Raw genomic sequence first — 20,369 nt, forward strand, 5'->3', positions numbered from 1 at the left:
CATAGTGTATTTCCCTACTTTGTATCATTAAGAAAAAGTACAGAATAAGTAATTCACAGTATTAATCCCTCTTCCATAAAACAGTAAAGCATTGCTTCCCCTTGCAATCCCCAGAGTAACGTCCAGCATCTAGCAGCAATCATGGCCAGAGAAGCTGGAATTTTTTACTGGAGACAGTTCTTTGGTTACTCTCCCTTCACCAATCTATGATATGATTTTCCAGGATGTTGCATATAAAATTGATGTTCCATATCTTCTGGCCAAACTCTTTTTTTCATAGATGTGGACATTGGGGCCATGAAGGATGAGGCAACTTTTCTAGAGTTCACATGACTAGTTAGTATCCAGAGCCGGCACTGGGCTACTGTCCTCTTGTGATCTTGAACTCCTTTCCTTCTTGCCCATCACACGATCCACTGGAGAGAATGTAATTCACACAGCGTATATGCATTTGGAACTCATCTCTTTTGCATTCAGTTAATTATATCAAAATGGTTGGCTTGACCTCTAGGAATTTTCTCTTTTCACCTTTGTATGTTGAGAGCTTAGTGTATTAAATCTGTAAAACTTTGTATCTCAAAACCTCACGTATAATCTGTAGCACTCCTATGCGACCTTCACTTAATTGTTACTGTGATGGAGGAGCCTTCCTAATTCAACTAGGAATGAGTGGTAAAAAAACATTCAAGGGTGGCCAAAGTTTGAGCTTGTTGTCTTGATACATTGAACACTAGACTGGAGTGCTGTATGAGATCGTGGGAATAGCTTAGGGAGTGATCTGTATCTTTGAGGTGTCTTGTGGCAGAACATAGTGCTTAGTGTATACATCAATATGGCTCTAGGGCTGTTACTCTAGACTCCTTTGCACATTTCCGTGCAATTTGATTCTAGGCGTGGTTAGTGGAAAAGGTTTTCAAGTGGCCAAAGCATTAAAATATATTAATTTTTATAGTAATTTATAATTGTAACATATATAATTATGAAATATATTTTACTGTAAGGAAATTTGCCGTTTAAAATTAATAGAAATTTTGAAAAATATAGAAGACATTCTCTATCTTTGCATCTAACTACAGTGTTGATGTGTGTTTCTTCCATCCTTTGATTTAGGTAAAATACCTATTTTCTGATAAAACTGGAACTCTCACATGCAATATCATGAACTTCAAGAAGTGTAGCATTGCTGGAGTAACCTATGGGTAAGCATGTTTATCACTTACTAAACATTTAATTCGTATTCTTACAACAAAGAAGTTCAGTTTTAGCCCCTTAGCCAAATGCCTTCTTGATATTTTCGAAGGATATTTATAAGGGATTTAGATATGTAATTGCTACTGAATGTATTTAAAATTTAACGGATCCCAACTTTGAACAGTTAACCAGTTTATTCTGCAAAAATTTACCTAGTTAGAAATCCCTGGATTTAATGCTATACATTCAATTTTAAAACTTTAATTCTATAAATGTAAATTCTAGAATTTATAGTTATAATTTAATAATTATAAATGTCTTACTCGTATTTTGACTTGAATGCCTGTCTTTTTTTTTTAATCAACCTTTAGTTGATATGTAACATTATTAGTTTCAGATGTACAACATAATGATTCAGTGTTGGTATATACTACAAAATGTTCACCACTAGAGGTCTACTTACCACTGTCATCACATATGGTTAAACAATTTATTTTTTCTTGTGATGCAAATTTAAGGTCTATTCTTTTAGCAACTTTCAAATATGCAATATAATATTTATTATAAACTATGGTCTCAATGTTGTATGTCAATTCCCATGTTACTTATTTTAAGGGAGTTTTGTACCTTTTGCCCCTTTCACCTGTTTAGTCCCTCCCTACCCCCTGCCTCTGGCAACCAGTAACTGTATCTATGCTCTGTATCTATGAGCTGCTGTTGCCTTTTTTTTTTTTTTTTTTTTTTTTGAGTGCACATTTAAGTAAGATTATATGGTATTTGTCTTTCTGTGTCTGACCTGTTTCACTTAGCATAATACCCTCAAGGTCTATCCATATTGTCACAAATGGCAAGATTTCCTTTTTATGGCTGGATGATATTCTATTGTATGTATGTACCACATTTTCTTTATCCATTCATCTACTGATAGACTGAGGTTTTTTTCTGTATCTTGACTATTGTCAGTAATGCTGCAGTGAACATGGAGTGCATGTATCATTGAGTTAATATTTTCATTTTCTTTGGATAAATACCCAGAATTGGAATAGCTGGGTCATATGGTAGTTTTATTTTTAATTTTTTGAGGACCTCCATACCATTTTCCATAGCAGCTGTAAAAATTTACATTCCCACCAACAGCATACAAGAGTTCCACACCTTTGACAACATTTGTTATTTCTTCTAACCATTTTATCAGGTAGGAGGTGATATTTCGTTAGGGTTTTGATTCTCATTTCCCTGATGATTAGTGATGTTGAACACCTCTCTATGTATCTGTTGATCATCTGTATATCTTCTTTGGGAAAATGTTTACTCAGATCTGCCCACTTTTAATCAGATTGGCTTTTTTTTTGTGTGCTATTTATATGTATCTATGTATAGGATATTAAATTAACCCCTTACCAGATATAAGATCCATAATTATTTTCTCCCATAGGTAGGTTGCCTTTTCATTTTGTTGATTTCCTTTGCTATACAGAAACTTTTTAGTTTGATGTAGTCCCACACTTGTTTATTTTTGCTTTTGCTGCCTTTGCTTTTGGTGTCAGATCAAAAAAATCATTATCAAGACCAGTGTCAAGGAGTTTACTACCTATATTTTCTTCTAGGGTTTTTATGGTTTCAGGTCTAACATTCAAGTCTTTAGTCCATTTTGAGTTAATTTTTGTATATAGTATAAGATAGTGGTGCAGTTTGATTATTTTGCATGTAGCTGGCAAGTGTTCTCATTTATTGAAGAGATTGTCTCTTCCCCATTAAGTATTCTTGGCACTTTAATCATAAATTAACTGACCCTTAGCGTGTGGATTTTATTTTGGGCTCCCTTTTTATGCCAATATGGTACTACTTTGATTAGTATTAGTCTGAAATCAGACTGTGTGATGCCCCTAGCTTTGTTTTTGTTTCTCAAGCTTCCTTTGGCAATTTGGATCTTTGTAGTTCCATATAAATTAGAATTGTTTGTTCTATTTCTGTGAAAAATGCTGTTGGAATTTTGGCAGGGATTGGATTGACTCTGTAGATTGCTTTGGGTAGTATAGACATTTTGACAATATAAATTCTAGTCTACAAACATGAGTATCTTTCCATTTATTTTATCTTCAGTTTCTTTCTTGTCTTACAGTTTTCAGTGTACAGTTTTTTTTTTATCTCCTTGCTTAAATTGATTCCAAGGTATTTTTTTGGATGCAACTATAAATGGGATTTTTAAAATTTCTTTTCTGATAGTTCATTATTAATGTATAGAAATACAACAGACCTTTCTGCATTGATTTTTATCCTACAGCTATACTAAATTCATTTATTCTAAGAGTTATTTGTTTATTTTTTTTAAAAGATTTTTTATTTTATTTACTTTGAGAGAGAGACAGTGAGAGAGAGCATGAACGAGGAGAAGGTCAGAGAGAGAAGCAGACTCCCCATGGAGCTGGGAGTCCGATGCGGGACTCGATCCCGGGACTCCAGGATCATGACCTGAGCCGAAGGCAGTCGTCCAACCAACTGAGCCACCCAGGCATCCCTATTTGTTTATTCTTTAGGGTTTTCTATATATAGTATCATGTTATCTCTAAATAGTGACAGTTTTACTTATATCTGGTTTGGGAGGCTTTCATTTTTCTTGCCTGATTGCTGTGACTAGGACATCCGGTGCTGTGTTGAAAAAAAGTGGCAAAAGTGGGCACCTTTTTCTTCCCAATCTTAGAGGAAAAGCTTTTAGCTTTTCACTAATGACTATGATGTTAGTTGTGGGCTTGTCATATATGGTCTTTATTACGTTGATATATATTCCCTCTATACCCACTTTGTTGAGAGTTTTTATCATAAATGGATGTTGAATTTTTGTTTAATGCTCTTTTTGCAGGTAGTGTAATGGTCATGTGATTTTTATCTTCCATTGTGTTAATGTGGTGTGTCATATTGATTGAGTGCAGATATTGGACCATCCCTTATCCCTGGAATAAGTCTCAGTGGAGCATGGTGTATGATTTTTTAAATGTATTGCTGAATTCACTTTTCTATTACTTTGCTAAGGATGTTTGCACTTGTGTTCATCAGGGGTATTGGCCTCTAATTTTCTTTTCTTGCGGTGCCCTTGTCTGATATTTGTATCAGGGTAATGCTGACCTTGTAAAATGAATTTGGGTTTCTCTCTGTTGTTGGGAAGACTTTGATAAGGATTGGTATTCTCATTGAATGTTTGGGAGAATTCACCAATGAAGCTGTCTGAACCTGACTTTTGACTGTTGGGAGGTTATTCATTACTGACTTAATCTCCTTATTAGTAATCAGTCTAAGATTTTCTGTTTTATCATGATTCAGTCTTCATCTGTATGTTTCTAGGAATTTATCCATTTCTTTTTTTTTTTTTAAGATTTTTATTTATTTATTTGACAGAGAGATCACAAGTAGGCAGGGAGGCAGGCAGAGAGAGAGAAGGGGAAGCAGGCTCCCTGCTGAGCAGAGAGCCAGATGTAGGGCTTGATCCCAGGACTGTGAGCCAAAGACAGAGGCTTAAGTCATTGAGCTACCCAGGAACCCTGGAATTCATCCATTTCTTATAGGTTTTCCAGGGTATATAATTGCTCATAGTAGTGTCTTATGATCTCTTATATTTCTGTGTTACTAGTTATAATTTCTCTTCTTTTATTTCTGATTTTGAGTCCTCTTTTTTTTTTTTTTTCTTGATGACTCTAGCTAAAGGTTTGTCAATTTTGTTTATCTTTTCCAAGTACCGGCTGTTAGTTTCCCTGATGTTTTCTATTGTCTTTTTTCCCCTCTATTTCATTTATTTCTGCACTAATCTTTGCTACTTTCTAACTTATACTAACTTTGGGTTTCATTTCTTCTTTTCTAGTTTTTTTGAGGTGTAAAATTAGGTTGAGATTTTTCTTGATTTTTGATATAGGCATTTGTCACTACTAACTTCCTTCTCAGAACTGATTTTGCTACATCCCTTAAGTTTTACCATACGGTATTTCCATTTTTCCTTTGTCTCAACATATTTTCTGATTTCTCTTTGACCCATTGGTTGCTCAGTAGCATATTGTTTAGTCCCCACATATTTGTGAATTTTCAGCTTCATCCTGGTAATTGCTTTCTGGTCATACCATTATAGTTGGAAATGATGCTTGGTAGGACTTCAGTTTTCTTAAATTTATGAAGACTATTGCATGGTCTCTCTATGATCTATCTTGCAGAATGTTTTTATGTGAGTGCCTCTTTTGATTACAGTTTTGTTACCCCTCTGTTTCCCTCTTTCTGGCAGTCATTTTCCAGAATTGACAAGAGAACCATCGTCAGATGATTTTTGGTAAGTGGATACTAGCACTTTTTGATGCTTTAGTGGGAAGGAACTATTCTGTATTACATTTTTATCTGAATATTTTGTAAATAAAATTTCATATTTGTTGTCCCAAGAGAAAACCAAATTAAAATTTTAAACATGAATATGATCTTAAAAGTGTAGTAGAACTACAAGAATTTAACAAAAAATAGCAAGTCCTTAGTTTAGTACTTCCCACTCACTTCCCACTTCTTAGCATAATGTCTTCAAAGTTGTAACATACATATTGCAGCATATATCAGGATTTTATTCTCATTAAAGGCTGAATAATATTTCATTGTGCATACCACATTTTGCATATCCATTCATCTGGTGATGGAAATTTGGACTTTTTCTACCTTTTCTAGTGTGATTAATGCTGTTATGAACATTGGTATATAAGTATCTGGTTCTCTGCTTTCAGTTCATATGCGTATATACCTAGAAGTGGGATTGGTGGGCTGTGTGGTAATTTTAAATTTTGAGGAACCACCAAACTGTTTTCCATAGCAGTTGTACCATTTACATTTCTGTCAGTAGCACACAGTTTTCCCATATATGACACTCGTTAATTTCTGTTTCTTTACTATATATAATAGCCATCCCAGTGGGTGTGAAGTGGTATCTCATTTTGGTTTTGATTTGCATTTCTCTTAGGATTAGTGGTGATATGTGCTCATGTTTTTAGATTTATGTACTAACAAAGCTGATTGATAGGGCTGCGTGTGTAGGGGAGATGGTTTAATTGATGATGGACTGGCTTCCCTATGCAATGATTAGTTAGGACCGACTGTTTAATATTAGAGGGTCTCTGGATGTCATCATCTGTATTTCTTGTGAACTGCTCAGTTTTCTTCTCATGAGAAGAACTCTCCAGGCTGTAAATTTGGCTGCATCTGTTATGGGAACTGAGTGGAGGCAGAGGGCCAGTGATCATACTTATCTGAGTAGAAAGGATTTCACTTAAAACTCCTGTCTTGGGAGAAGTCCCTACCCTATACCTACTTGTCTGCCCAGTGTGGCTGGGTCCATGGTTACTCTGGTTTATCGTCTCTAAATGATAAACCTTCCATGGCTTGCTGGGTGCAAAAGGTTTAGTTAGCTGGCTGCAAGGGATGAAGGAGGGTTCCTGCAGGCTGCCTCTTCCTCCAGTGGGCCTGGAGCCCCTCCTGCTTCCCATGTTCCCTTAATTGGACAGCTGCCATTTCCTCAACATTCCCAAGGTTCTGCTGGGGGCATCAGCTTGAGTTCTAGGTGCTTCCTCTTCTAAGCTGGTGGTTTCTGCTGTACTGAAACTCTGATATCCAGAGTTCAGACTGACATCACCTGGACTATGGCCACTTCTTCTTTGGCCACTGTCTTTGTCCTGAAGAAGGAGATTCAGGAGGAAGTGGGGATACACGAATATACTTAACCATTCACATTTTCTTCATTGTGCTAGCACACAGCCATCATAGCAAGCTTCCTTCCTCATAATTATTTGCCTCCTTCTCCCTCCTGCATATGAGCTCTGGCTGTAAATGATTGCACAGATGCAATGCAGTCATTCCTCTTATTTTACTTGCTTTGAGCAGATACTCCAAAGTTTTTCCTGGTAGAAGTTAAACAGACCAACCAAAGTGACAAAGTTTGACCCCTGCCTGTTTCTTCTTTGTAACTATGTCATTGTTTATCACAACTTATAAAATATTTTGCTTATAGTAGGGCTAAATTTTTCTGTCTCAAGGCTTGAAATAATATACAGTATTCCAAATCTTTAGAAGTTGAATATAAATCAATAGGTTTTTTAGGTGTAGATTTTCTTGAAGACAGATTCTTACTAGATTTGTGCTTATTTTAAAGGAACTTCTGAACTGATTAAGTATTTTCTGGTGTCTCTCACAGCCGGATACCTCCTCCCCCTAGTGACTCATGCGACTTTGATGACCCCAGGCTCTTGAAGAACATTGAAGATCATCACGTAAGGCCACCGTTTTGCTTCTTGGATATTACATAGTTTGTGGTGCTCTTCTATTCATGTGTATGTATAGTGTCTTGAAATTTGCTATTTTGGACCTTGGGGAAGAGATGCAGTTTTACTTTTCTGGTGTTAGTATTCAAAGAAGTGATCTTAAATAAATGCTATGAGGTTATCACTCTGCATAAGTTAATGAAGCCTGGATTAAATATGTGGTGAAGATAGAAAGTCGCACAGCAAGATTACGTACGATGAGTCTTACCATGGAATTCTCTAACATTGTGGATTTCTTTTTGCTTTTTAAGATTTCTGCAGTACTATATCTTCACAGTTGTGAATCTAAGTGGTCATGCATTTTGAAAAGCAATCTCAGTATGTTTGGACCAGGATAATTTAGGGAAGAAAAGTAAGGCAAAACAACATCCTACTGTGTGCTGAACATTTGCTGTGTATTTCCTCTAGCAATTGAGTCACCCCAGAAAAGTGATAGGAAGCTGCATGGCAATATTGAGTTGGCCAAGAGTTGCCAGCAAACAAATCTAGTAATGAGACTCAGAACCTTAGTCTGTTGGATTCTTAACTATGACATCACATTATCTTGACTATTCCAACAACAGGATTAACTATAGGATCGCCTAAATTTGTTTCAAAAGCTACTTTGAAAATTCCAACTTAGAAAAGTAATGATCAAAACATTTTGTAACCAGTTCAATCAGTAGAGATTAGATCTGATTTTTTTTTTTCTGAAAAAAGTTTTAAAGTGAAATACACATGAGCAAAATTAAAACTTCATCATTTCAAAGTTTTGTTAAGGTACAAATATATTTAATATTTCTCTTAATTCTCAGTGAGGAAATTTCCTTTTCTCCACTGCACTTGCCCATTTGTTGATGCTAGAACCTTCCCAGCCATGGTTCTCAAATGTAAGTGTGTAAGGCACCCACGTCCACATGCTGGGGGGCAGCTGCTTCAGCCTCCTGTGATGCTGCTGCAGTGGTCCCAGTCCACACAGTGGGTGCTGCTGAAGTCCATTCTCTGTGTCACACTCACAGGCATGGATGTGGTCTCTTTCTTTGAATTTTAATGTTAGAAGTAGGTCCAGCTACTAGACCAGAGGTTCTCCAAGCAGAAGAGTGGCATCTCAGAGGAAACTTCTGTGGAGGAGGGTAGCTTTAATCAAGGATTTCAGAGGACACATGGGCCTTGTGAGGACTTGCTTTCTGAAAAAGGATTCAGGTACTCTCAAATAGTACTCAGAGAGTGCTTAAGTAGCCTAAATGTATCCATTCAGTTTGGGAGGGAGTGAATGGGAAAGGAGGTAGAAGGCTGTCCTCAAGGCCTGGGAGATTGCTGTTAGTCTCCTTTCATGTTTGTTTTCCTGGCCCAGATCAGTAGGTGAGAAAGGAGCAGAGGAAGTGAGGTGAGCCTAGTGCAGGGAGTACCTCGGCATCCCAGGGTAGACTCAGGAACAGCAGCACATGAGTGTTAAAATAAGAGACTCATTTGTCTATTCATTCATCTTGGTAGTTTATATCAGTCACCTTGATAGGAACTAGGGGAAGAGAGATAAATAAAAAACACTCAAAGGTTTTAATGGGGGGAACAGATGTAAAATCACTAGGAGCCATTGTATACCTCTGAACCTGGCGATAGGTGTGGTACCACTCCCTGAGAAAATGACCGTTTTCTGTAAAGGAGTTTGATCTCTTTGGTGGGTGTTAGGGCTAATGTAATTGTTGCAATGTGAGCACTGTGGGCACCCATACTAAATGGTATTTGCCTTCACCTAAAGTATGGGGTAGTACAGAAAACCAGTGGACAGAGGGCAAATCTCATTTGGAGAAGAGATCAGTGGGAGACATACTCTATTTGCTGCTGGGATCCCATTTTTGGAATCTTGAAATACTGAGTTCAATTGATTTTATATACACATACAAGACGTGTGCCCTGGGTTTTTGATTGCTGACTACATGCTCTTCTGGAGCCTGTCCTCTCTTGATCTTTGAGTGGAGATCTGAGCTTAGATTAGGATTCCTCTAATGAACATTTCCTGCCCCATGGCCAATGGAAGGCATTTTTGGAAGGAACCCTGCTCTTACAGAAGTTAGTGAGCTCCTTTTTTCTTCCTTTTCCTCCTCACTTTCTACCCTCCTGAGCCAAGGAGCTTGGCTTCTTGACCTTTGAGAGTAGGGGCAGATGCAGCCCTTATGAAAAGGAAGCCCTGACTTAGGTTATCATAAGCATCAATGAAAACATAAAGACTTTAAAGGCTAATTTAATAATCTGGACACTCATAGGTCATTAAATGCATAATGGGCCCATGGATTAGAGAATTTATTTTCTAATTTTTTAGTAAAAGCCTACTTGCCTAAGTTTAATATTTTTTAAAGCTATGTTAAAAGCCTTCTGAAATGTTCTTCATCTTGGCTACTGCGCGAATTATCCCATTGACATTTAACTTCTAGCTCAATTATAAGCAATGTAGACCACAGGTTCCAATATTTTTCTTTCAGAAAATGTGAGATTGGATTAAATGTACCTAATGCACCTTAAATACAGAGCTTGTTAGGTAACTTGGTTATTTTACCAAAATATGGTTGAGGAAAGGGAAGAAGCATTTCAGGATTTTAGCCTATGGATATCCCACATTCTTATCTAAATTGTCTTGGGACCATTGACTAAAATTAAAGCATTTGGATCAAGAAAACCTTTACTTTCCTCCCAAGAGAGTACTTCCATCTGCTACAGAATTTTTGTTTTTCCTGGGTCATCATTTTTATTTCCTGGGTCCCTTAAGGGACCCATAGTTCTCTTAAGACTATGTTTCTAGCTTTGTGTCACTGATAGCCAAGACAGAATTTGCTTATTAAAGAATCAACCCATGGAAAATTCAATTTTAAACATGGAGCAGTTGTTTAAAATGGATTACAAGTGCCTTCTTAGCGCAGTAGGCAGTGTTTCAGTCTCATAAAATAGATCACAAACTTCTTATCCATAAGCTGCAAGTGGAGCTTGTCTCCTTTTTCTGGTTTATTACAGAATGTCAGGTTAACTAGAGAACAAAGTTAGAAAGGTTATGTCTTAGGGATTTTTTTTTTTTTTTAATCTCTAGGAATGTTGTCTGGCCTACCACTCAAAGTGGAAACTTAATTTGTGAGTGTGTGCAACTCTCTTTATAGCTCTCAGAAGTATTTTCTCTTTGTCTGTAATCAAAGACCTGCTTTCATGTTTCACTGTGGGATGAGGTGATGTGCAGGACTTCATAGTTCACAGATGCAGGAGAAAGTAATCTTTGTTTTTCTTTCCATATACTACATTTTTACATATGCGTTTCTATTTCATTGAATTGTCTGTGGAACTGGTTGTTGCTGATCACCGTTTCCCATCACACAGAGAGAACAATAATCCCAGGTCAATGAATTACCAATGTAAGTCCCATTATGGAAGTCAAAGTTGTATTTGGGAGCCTTTCAATATTTCCTTCAACTCCTACCGCTGAGGCCTCTACTGCCAAAGACCAGGCCCAAGTCTTAATTGTAAAACTGGCCAAGCTTCTTAGAAGGTCTGTATTGGCAGCCTCACAAAATCATCTGCACTGAAGTCTAGTAGGAAGGAGACACTGGGGCTAGGGTTGGGGTCTCCTGGGTAGAGGTACCTGAGAACCTGAGACTCCCAGGTTCCTCTGGAACGTGTGGGCCTGCAGAAGTGGTCCACTGCCCTTCATAGAAGATGGTGGCTTCCTCGTGTCCTGTGACCAGGTCTCAGCTAAAGCAGATGTCTTGCCAGAAACTGCTTACCCTCCTCAGAGTCTGTCCCCATCTCCCACCTTAGCCACTAGATCAAGCCTGGGGGCACATTTCGGCATGGCAGACAGGGGCAGGATGGCCCTACCAGTTTGGAAGAGGGATTATTCACCAAAAGGGCTGCAGGGCCTGGTGATCCACATCAGCGAGGACTGGGAGAGACTGCCTGAGAGTGGGACGTGGTGGAAAGTGGCACAGGGAGAGGATGTTGGAATGTGGGACTCTTCTGTTGCTGGCAGTCGACAGAATGTCCTGTCTTGGAGAGCCAGTTTTCTAAGCTGCTGTGATGACTCTCAGAAACTTGGAGGGAGTGGGGGCCTCTACATAAAAAGAAATTTATTTTCACTGCAGAAAACAGAGTATAAAGAAATTTTTTTTAATCCCCTAAAACCCTTTTTGTCCTTTGCTGCAAATTACTGTTAACATTTCAACCTATTCCTTTCCATACATGGGGACACCGCAGATATTGAGATCACACTGAATGTAATTTTTTAAAATCCTGCCTTCTCAAGAAATTAACATTATGTTTTAAGTATATCCCCCAAACACTAATAACTGATTTTCCTAGAGACAGTCACTTTTCACTTCAGCAAAAGATTCCATTACCTGACATCACTGTGGTTGATTTCCAGCCTGTTGGACGAGGTGTGGTTAGATGGCTTGGGAGCTTGGTTCCAGCCATGGTGCTGGTCAGGGGTGTGGATGGAGCCTGACACAATTTTGGCTAGTGAGATATGAGGAGAGGTTTGCAGGTGGGGAAGGCAATCTGGGATCGAAGTCTAGTTGTCACAGTGCTTTTGGGGAAAATTTCTTAGCATTTTTGTAGTGTAGACCTTGGGGAACTTGAAAATCCTCTAACTTTTTGACTTTACTGAACTATAATTGTGCATGTCCTTTTCCCAGAGGCTGATAAGAAGTAGGCATGTGAACAGTTGTGATTTGCTTCCATACAGCTGCTCTTAAATCACATTAACAGGTCAGAGAATAAACTATGAATGTTTTTAAAATACTCGTCACTGTCCATTTGTGACTAAAAAACCCAGGCAAAAACTCTGCCAAAATTAGAAATCACAGAATTGCTTCTTGAATGTGCAAATACAAATCTCTCTAGAATGCATAGCCAGCTGCCTATCAAACAGTGAAAAATTAAAGACTTTGGTGTTAAAATAACCCAAGGACAAGGAGGCCTGGTGTCACCCCTGGCTTTGAACACCCTCCCGAAGTGCTAGCCTGAGTGGGCAAGTGAGAACTCAAGTGTATGTGTTAGAAAAGGAAAGAAAACGTCATCATTTGTGGGTGATAAAATAATTGTCTGCCTTAAAACCCAGGAGAGTCCCCTGAAACTCAGAGGGCCAGCAAGAGGGTAATTACACTTGGACATGAAATTCATTTATCAAATTCAGTGTTTTTACTTACATCTGAATGGACACTTGTGAAACATGATAGAATTAAGATTCTATTCATGATATAAAAAGCAATAGATAAAATGCCTAGTGCAGCACCTCATGTATGGTGGGCATGGAGATATTTTTTGAATGAATAAAAGATAAGAAGATAGTGTGCCAGCACCTATATACATATTAGATGTGTTAAAAGTCTTTAATAAATAAGCATTCTGTATTCTTATATGGGCAAACAGCATTAGGACATCCTAGTCTAATCCCAATGAAAATTATAAAGAGAGTGTGTGTGGGGTGGGAGAAATATATTAAATACATATCCAGGATGGCTATTTTTATTTTTTATTTTTATTTTTTAAGGACTAGGCATGGGTTTCACTGCCTTACAGGGTTTAAGCAATGACTAAGGTAAAGAGCAGACATGGTGTAGAGTAGTGAGTGCTAGGACAATGGAAGAGAAAGAACAGGGACTCACCTGTTTGGTTGATCCAACATAGAGTCGAGTGCCTTCTGTCTGCAGGGCCCGGGGTTACAGTGGTGAGGAAGGCAGATGACCTGCTAGCGCTCCTGGGTCTTACAGATGTGGGAGGAAGCCTGTGAGTGCAGGAGTGCTTGAAGTGTTGCAACAGGCATGTGCTGGAAGAACCCTGGGGGAAGGGCGCACACCTTGTTCTCGCCTGACCTCAGGCTTAGCACCTCAAGAATGAAATCCGACTGTTGGTGGGAATGCAGATTGGTACTGTCACTTTGGAAAACAGTGTGGAGGGGGGTGGGGTTGGGTGAGCCTGGTGATGGTGTCAAGGAGGGCATGGATTGCATGGAGCACTGGGTGTTATACACAAACAATGAATCATGGGACACTACATCAAAAACTAATGATGTACTTTATGGTGACTAACATAACACAATAAAAATTTTTTTTAGTTAAAAAAAAATGATGTTCCAAAAGCAGAGTGATAGTGGACTTTTCAGATGAAGCAACTGTTGAATTGCAGCCTGGAGGATGAGTAAGAACCGGCTGCAGGGCGGGGGAAGGGAGAGCCGCCTGTTTGAGGAGCTGCCAACCAGAGCAGTGGGTGGAGCTTGCGGGATGGAAGTGGGAGGGGGAGCTGGAACCGGATGGGGAGTAGCCGCCAGATCCTGGGGAGCACAGAGTCCAGGCTGGGGTCTCAACCTTTGTTCTAGAGGGGGTGGGAAGCCGGCAAAGTGTTCTAAGCCGAGGATGGCGAATCTAACTGCGATGGTTTAACGCATGATCTTGCCCGTATGTCTATAGCCCACAGCTCCGTGCATACAGGAGTTTCTCACGCTCCTGGCCGTGTGCCACACCGTGGTCCCCGAGAAGGATGGAGATAACATCATCTACCAGGCCTCCTCCCCAGGTGAGGGCCCCGGGCTGGGTGTGCCCCACTGTCCCCTTCTCTGGAGACTTGGGTGTTTGCAGGTACTTGTCAGGTGGTAGGGGGTAGTAGTGGGGCGGCATGCCCTACAAAGACGCCACGGTTTGCCTCTGGCCTCGTGTGGTTTACAGGTTATGGTGACAAGTGATAAAGCCACAGAAAGGTTGTGCTGAGCCCTCCTGACTCTGTAACACTGTGACAGCAAGATGAGACCCTGGCCTTCTTGCATGTCATAGCTGACGACCCTGCACAAGAAAAACTCACAGGGGAGGGAGCGCTGCTTCTCTCTTCACTGTCCACTCAGCGTAGATCTTTCAGCTGCTGGTGGAACTAAGCTGGGTGTTAACTCTTGACCCACTTCCTGGCGCACTGAATCCTCCCAGACTAGAACTGAAACACTGCCTCACTCAGAGAAGAAATTTAGTCAGAAAGTCATGGGAATGTTGCTTAAGTTTCTTAGGGAGAACTTGACCCCCACCGAGAATAGTAGATATGCCATCGCTCCTGTCTTCCCACCTAACAGAAGTGCTGCCCCTCAGAACCCTGGTGCTGGGAGTGAGTGAGTGCCTCCTATATCCTTAACCGAACATGGAGGCCAGGCCTCTCCAACTGCTGTGGGTTTGGTTAACTTGAAAAATAACACAGGCTCGGCAGAAGTCTACCATTACGTGTGATGAGTCAATGCCTCATCAACTCTCTTGACAGATGAAGCTGCGTTGGTGAAGGGAGCTAGGAAGCTGGGTTTTGTCTTCACGGCCAGAACGCCATACTCGGTCATCATAGAAGCAGTGAGTGACAAGCCTGGGCATTTCTTCCCCTTGTGCATCACCGACTTTTTTGAAGACTCTGTGTTTGAAATAACATGTCTGATGGAAACAGGATAGCTACATTCATTTTTTTTTTCTTTTTCTTTTTTTTTTTTCTGTGAGAAACCAGATCCGTGGTGAAGTTGCTGGTATCACTTGATTCTCTAAGCTTATTCTTGTTGTGTTTGTGTTGCAGGCGTTTTTCTCTCTCGGAGATGCTTCTCCAAAAGTCTTTCATACACTGGTGTGGTTTGTAGTACAGAAGCAAGCAAGCCTGCTCTTTGTTCTGCAGTGGTCAGGGGACTAGCCACATGGGCCACAGGTCCAGAGGGCGGGATCTGCGGCTCTGTCTTTGCGGCCTTGGCACCCAGAGTATTTGCACAGTAGAGCCCTCAGTGCACTGGCTTCCGTCTCCCTGGCTGGGGGAGAAGTGAGTTGGCACTGAAGATCTTTGGCATCTGTAGGAGTTTTTTCTTTTCCCTAGGACCAAGGGTTTATTTGTTTTATGATTGATTTTTGAATTTCCCTGTTCAGGAAGCCTGAGGGAGAAATTTGGTGATAGGAAAAAAAAATGTAAATCAAGAATAACATCCAATAAGGACCCTTGAGGTGGGCAATGGGGTAAATTGCTGGTTAGGATGGGCAAGGTGCTGGCATGTTTAATGCTGACCAGTTAGAGGGGCTGCGTTTTGCTACAGGATGGGTTGATGAGAGCCTGGAGGCAGTTACTGCCATCCTTCCCACCCCTCCATTTGGGACAGATTCATGAATTAGAACAGTTTTTGCCTTCGTGCATCCTTCTATCCCTAGGCCTTGTTAATGCATTTGAAATTCACTTCTAATTTACATAATACATAGTTATTCCTAACTTAGCCATACTACATTTTTCTCATACTTATATGCAATACCTAGAAAATATCACCTACAGTGTGCCCATTTCTTGGAGCTTTCAGGTTCTTCTGGAGTGCAGAGATCAAATCATAATTATTTTTATTTTAAAGTTTAACAGAGTAACTGACAGGGTATTGAATTTACTTCATAGAAGCTTCTCATAAATGAAGTCTTTACCCCCTTCAGTTTAAGGAGACTTGATATGTGCTATAGGATTTTCTGTCATATGGGTGCTACTCTTTTCTCTGCATTGCGGTGACGGGGACTGAGCGTAGGTGTGGACTGATGGGACACAAGTGGGAGAGATGAGAAGAGCCTGGCTGCTTTTGCTTTGCTCACAGTACTGGATAAATATGGAGATCTAGAGAGAGCCCCCTGGCATTGTCATCATGGCGGTAGATGCTGACCAAAAGTGGATCAACACCTCTTCGTCTTTTTATTAACCTCTTAAGGCCATGTTTCTGGAAGTAAATAAGACTACCTGGTGCATAAGGGTCACAATAATAACTACAAAATCCTGTTTAACTGTAAATACCAGAGTATCCTCAAACCTGCATTCTTAAGGCGGTTACCAGCTTTTTACATGAGGTGGCCCTACTGGTCATCTTAACAGTGAGTCTGTGGGCTACACATGGTTGCACGGTGGTTGATGGGATAGCGAAGAGGGGTTGGCTCCTGGCAGTCACAGCACTTGTGCCATTGGGCACATTTCTGAATAGGCGTCTCACCAAGTTGGGACAGGCTGAGCGGAATGAACTGGCGGTTGCAGGAGGAGGGGAATAAAGGCCAGTGAAGGCTGGATGAGGTGGGTTGCTGGTTGTATTTCAGGGTGTGTGGAGAAGGGGTAGGGAGTTGTGGCAGGGCAGTAATGATGGATCGGTGCTGCTGTGTGTCAGTCGTGCACTTGGTAATTTGCGTGTTGCTTCATTCATTGCTTCTCTCAAACCTAGGGGACAGATGCTACCACCATTCCTAAGGAAGCCACACACTTAGTGGCAGACAAAGGATTCAAATTCGTAAGGAATTCCAAAGCCCACATTCTTTCCACTGTGATGTAGTAGGGAAATAGAGAGCAGGTTTGATCAAGGGGTTTGAAAGTGGTACACACATAGTCTAGAATCTTCTGGAAAAAATTGAGAATATTGAGGTTCCAACTTTGAAGAACCTGAAGAAAAATAACATTCGATTAATTGCCCTAGAGTCTTAGGCACATCCATAATCCTTATTTCTAAATCTAAAATCCAAAATCCAAGAAACTTTGAATTCTAAAAGTTTTTCCCCCATATTTGGGGACTTAGGCATTCGGCAGCAAAATGTAACCAGAACTGACATGAGGTCATTTGTGGTCTTAAGAATCTCAGTGTGAATAGTCTTACATTTTGCTGTAGAAAATTGATGAGTTGGATTACAGGGTGTTGCCCCAGAACTCCGTGGGGGAAATTATGGCACATGGTGTATGCATACATTTTTATATAAAATTGTAAAATTTTGAATTCAGAAGCATGACCTGCCCCAGGGTTTTAGGCTGACCTGTGTAGCTTGTGTCCTATGTTTTCGCCTGTTGGAAGGCACTGTGTCAGCCTGCTGTTTGACATTCTAGAGAAGAGTGAGAAGCTTCTACCAGAAGGGGGAGCTATGACCCCATAGGACTGGCTTGTGGGGAAATCGTAGCTGTTGGAAAGGCCTTTTGCAGGAGGGTGGGAAGAGAGAATGAGTTGGAGAGGAGGGAGGGCGGGAGAGGGAATATGTGTATGTACATGTATGTATTATAGAGAGAGAGAGAGAGAAAGTCCTGGAGGACTGGGAGATGTATGTACAGAGAGGTTTGTGATTGGGGACATGTCGTTTTGAGATTTTAATACTTTGCACCTCAGGTAAGAGCCTGCTTTTCTTCTTTTAGATGGGACAGGAACAGACATTTGGAATCCTTAACGTGCTGGAATTTTCTAGGTATGTTTCTCTTTCATGCAGTTGAAATAAAACTTCCATATATATTTAACAACATCATCATGGTGTTTGCAAGATTGTATAACATGATTAAATACAGTACCTAAGTATTAAGTTTATTAAATATATCTCCACAAGCCCTCTCCTCTCTGGAACTTGTGACTTTCATTAAAGAAAGTAAAGTAGATCATTTTTCTTTTTTTTTTTTTTTCTCCCAAATGAAACCTTATGCTTCCATATCCTCCTCTTTAGATTTCCAGACCTGCTGTTCTGGCATCGGCAGCTGCAGACATGTCTGCATAGTTTGGAGTATGTGATAGGGCCCTATTTCTGTTGGCCTTTCTTATGTCCCGTGAGGTCCTGCCTCGGGCTCCCTGTGAGCGCTCTCATGCCCAGCCTGGGAAACTGACGAGCAGCAGCTGATAAGATCGGTCCATCCCGTCAGAGACTTTGTCCGAATTGGGCAGTTCTCCTGTATATATTCCAGCTCATTCTTCCCCAGTATGGTTTATTTAATTTAAGACCCAGGAATATTTGTTGAATAATTGGCTTCCCTTGTTATTAAAAAAATTCTTAATGATTTGTATCTTTTCTTAACATTGAACTCAGTGTCAGTACTACAGCAAGGTTCTGTTGCTACCTCAAAATTATGTTTTCCCATTAGTAAAAGTGGGGTTTTCCAATAACCTTTGTTAGACGATTCCCACATTTCCTCTGTCGGCTTTAAAGCTGTTTGAAAAAGATCAATTTTTAACCCTCTTGAGGGAAATGCTTTCTAGCCCTCGTCTTTGGTTTTAGGACTGCAAACTTGAGCTTTGGTGGTTCAAGAGCCCTTGAGGATGGGCTTTTAGAGGGAAAGAAGGATGGTTGATAACAGTAGTGGTTCATATAGGGGAGTAGGGGCAGTGTCCCTGTTTGCAGAGGTAAGGAACACACTAAACGTTGCTTCAGACTTTTGTGTCCCATCTCTTCTGGATGTCCTGGAGACCATGTTATTATGTGACTGTGGTAACTGGGACCAGCAGTTATTACAGGGATAAGGAGGAGAAAAGGGAATTGGGTTAAAACAGGTGACTACGGATAGAGACATGATACAGTAAAAACTTTCTGGGGGAATACTAGGGAGTTAAAAGGTTGTTTGTAGTTACAGCTGTGGTTCTATTTCATTGTAGTTGACTCCTCTCTTTCCAGATGCCACTGAATCCTAACAATACTCAGTACTTGGTGGCGGCCTTGCTTTATACATTTAGAAACTGAGATGCTGGGTTAGCAACTTTGCTGAGAGAGAATTCAGATCTCGGTCAGACAGAGTGCTGTCGGTTAGGATGTGGGGATTTACACAAAGCTGGGAAAGAATATCCTTCAGTCTTAGGAGCTAAGAGTCCATTGGGAATCCTCTTATGGGGTGGGCAGTCTGGGGCCCACTGTGGTTGGGATGTGTTTCAGGAGGATGAAATGTCTGCAAAAGGCGTGGGACAGAAGGTGTAGAGAAAGAGCATGCTGTGTCTTCTGGTGTGTGGGAGGCCTGCAAGTGCATGGGAGGACTCGTAGGGGATGAGGCCTGGCTGCAGAGATGTGTGGAGGTCAGTAAGAACTGGAATCTGTAGGCAGTGGGGAGTCATTGAAGATTCTATGAGTGAGCATGGGTTGTTATGAAAGAAGAGTGCAGAAGTGTCCATGGTGGAGAGGGGAGGGCAGTAATAAGGCACACCTCAGTGCTGAGTCCGGAGTGAGTGTTCTATGAATTTCTAATTTTTTTCTACTCCAGTTAACAGAAGACACAAGGGGATTTTGGACTAAGTGGATTTATAGTGAAGCTTCCCCTCTGCTCCTTACTGGGCGGATTACTAAAATTTTGAGCTATAAAATAACACTTTTACAGAGTATTATAAGGAGTGAGTTAAATGTGCATAATAGAGGGTCAAATAGTCCATTTCTGTTCTCCTGCTATAAATAGCTATGCCAGGGAGTTTCCATGGGAGGGAAAAATAGGCTTATGTCCATTATATATAAATAAAAAGAGTAGGCAATATCCAGTTAAAGCCCAGCTCTGAAGAAAAAGGTAAGGAAAATGGAGCTTTGCCATTTTTAGGGCTCTCAGATCATCTTTTGATTTGTTGGGTGCTTAATCATGGGGCATGTGTCCTATCATTACAGACCAATGTTGACTGACTATCTCTCTCTTTTCTTACTCCCAAAGTGACAGAAAAAGAATGTCTGTGATTGTTCGGACTCCTTCCGGCCAACTGCGGCTCTACTGTAAGGGGGCTGTAAGTACTGGCTAGGTACTTGTGGGGCGCCCTCGGCAGCTCCGGTGTTCTGCGGGCTGTTGTCCCCATCCTGCCCTGAGAGTTTACTCAAGGTCGAAGGGCTCTTTCGGATTGATCTTAAAATTGACCTGGTAGTAAAAGTCCTCTGAAGATCGTGGTGGTTCAGGCCAGCATGACAGTGGCGGCCTACGGAAAGCTTGCTTTTAGCCAGCAGTTGGTTTCAGAAACAGCAGTTTGCTGTGTCGTGCGGAATCCTTGCTGCATGACTTCTGAGTCTCGTTTACCGCTAGTGGGTTCTGACTTTGGGAAGATCGAATGATTCACATGGACCTGTGATAATCTTTTCAGTACCCTGAGATGGTGCATGTGCGCATGTGTGTGTG

General features: G+C 40.6%; 1 protein-coding gene across 2 annotated transcripts in view; it reads left to right on the forward strand.

The window, feature by feature from the left end:
- The window catches only part of LOC132002552 (phospholipid-transporting ATPase IB), a 606,778-nt gene that overhangs the window by 170,347 nt on the left and 416,062 nt on the right, over nt 1-20,369 (forward strand). For both annotated transcript variants that reach the window (XM_059377600.1, XM_059377601.1), the window contains 7 exons: nt 1,111-1,199; nt 5,456-5,500; nt 7,397-7,472; nt 13,949-14,054; nt 14,778-14,860; nt 17,670-17,719; nt 19,917-19,986. In XM_059377600.1, the coding sequence (XP_059233583.1) occupies nt 1,111-1,199; nt 5,456-5,500; nt 7,397-7,472; nt 13,949-14,054; nt 14,778-14,860; nt 17,670-17,719; nt 19,917-19,986 (519 nt within the window). The remainder of the gene's footprint in view (nt 1-1,110; nt 1,200-5,455; nt 5,501-7,396; nt 7,473-13,948; nt 14,055-14,777; nt 14,861-17,669; nt 17,720-19,916; nt 19,987-20,369) is intronic.

Source organism: Mustela nigripes, chromosome 15 (assembly GCF_022355385.1).
Source record: "Mustela nigripes isolate SB6536 chromosome 15, MUSNIG.SB6536, whole genome shotgun sequence".
NCBI classification, from domain to species: domain Eukaryota; kingdom Metazoa; phylum Chordata; class Mammalia; order Carnivora; family Mustelidae; genus Mustela; species Mustela nigripes.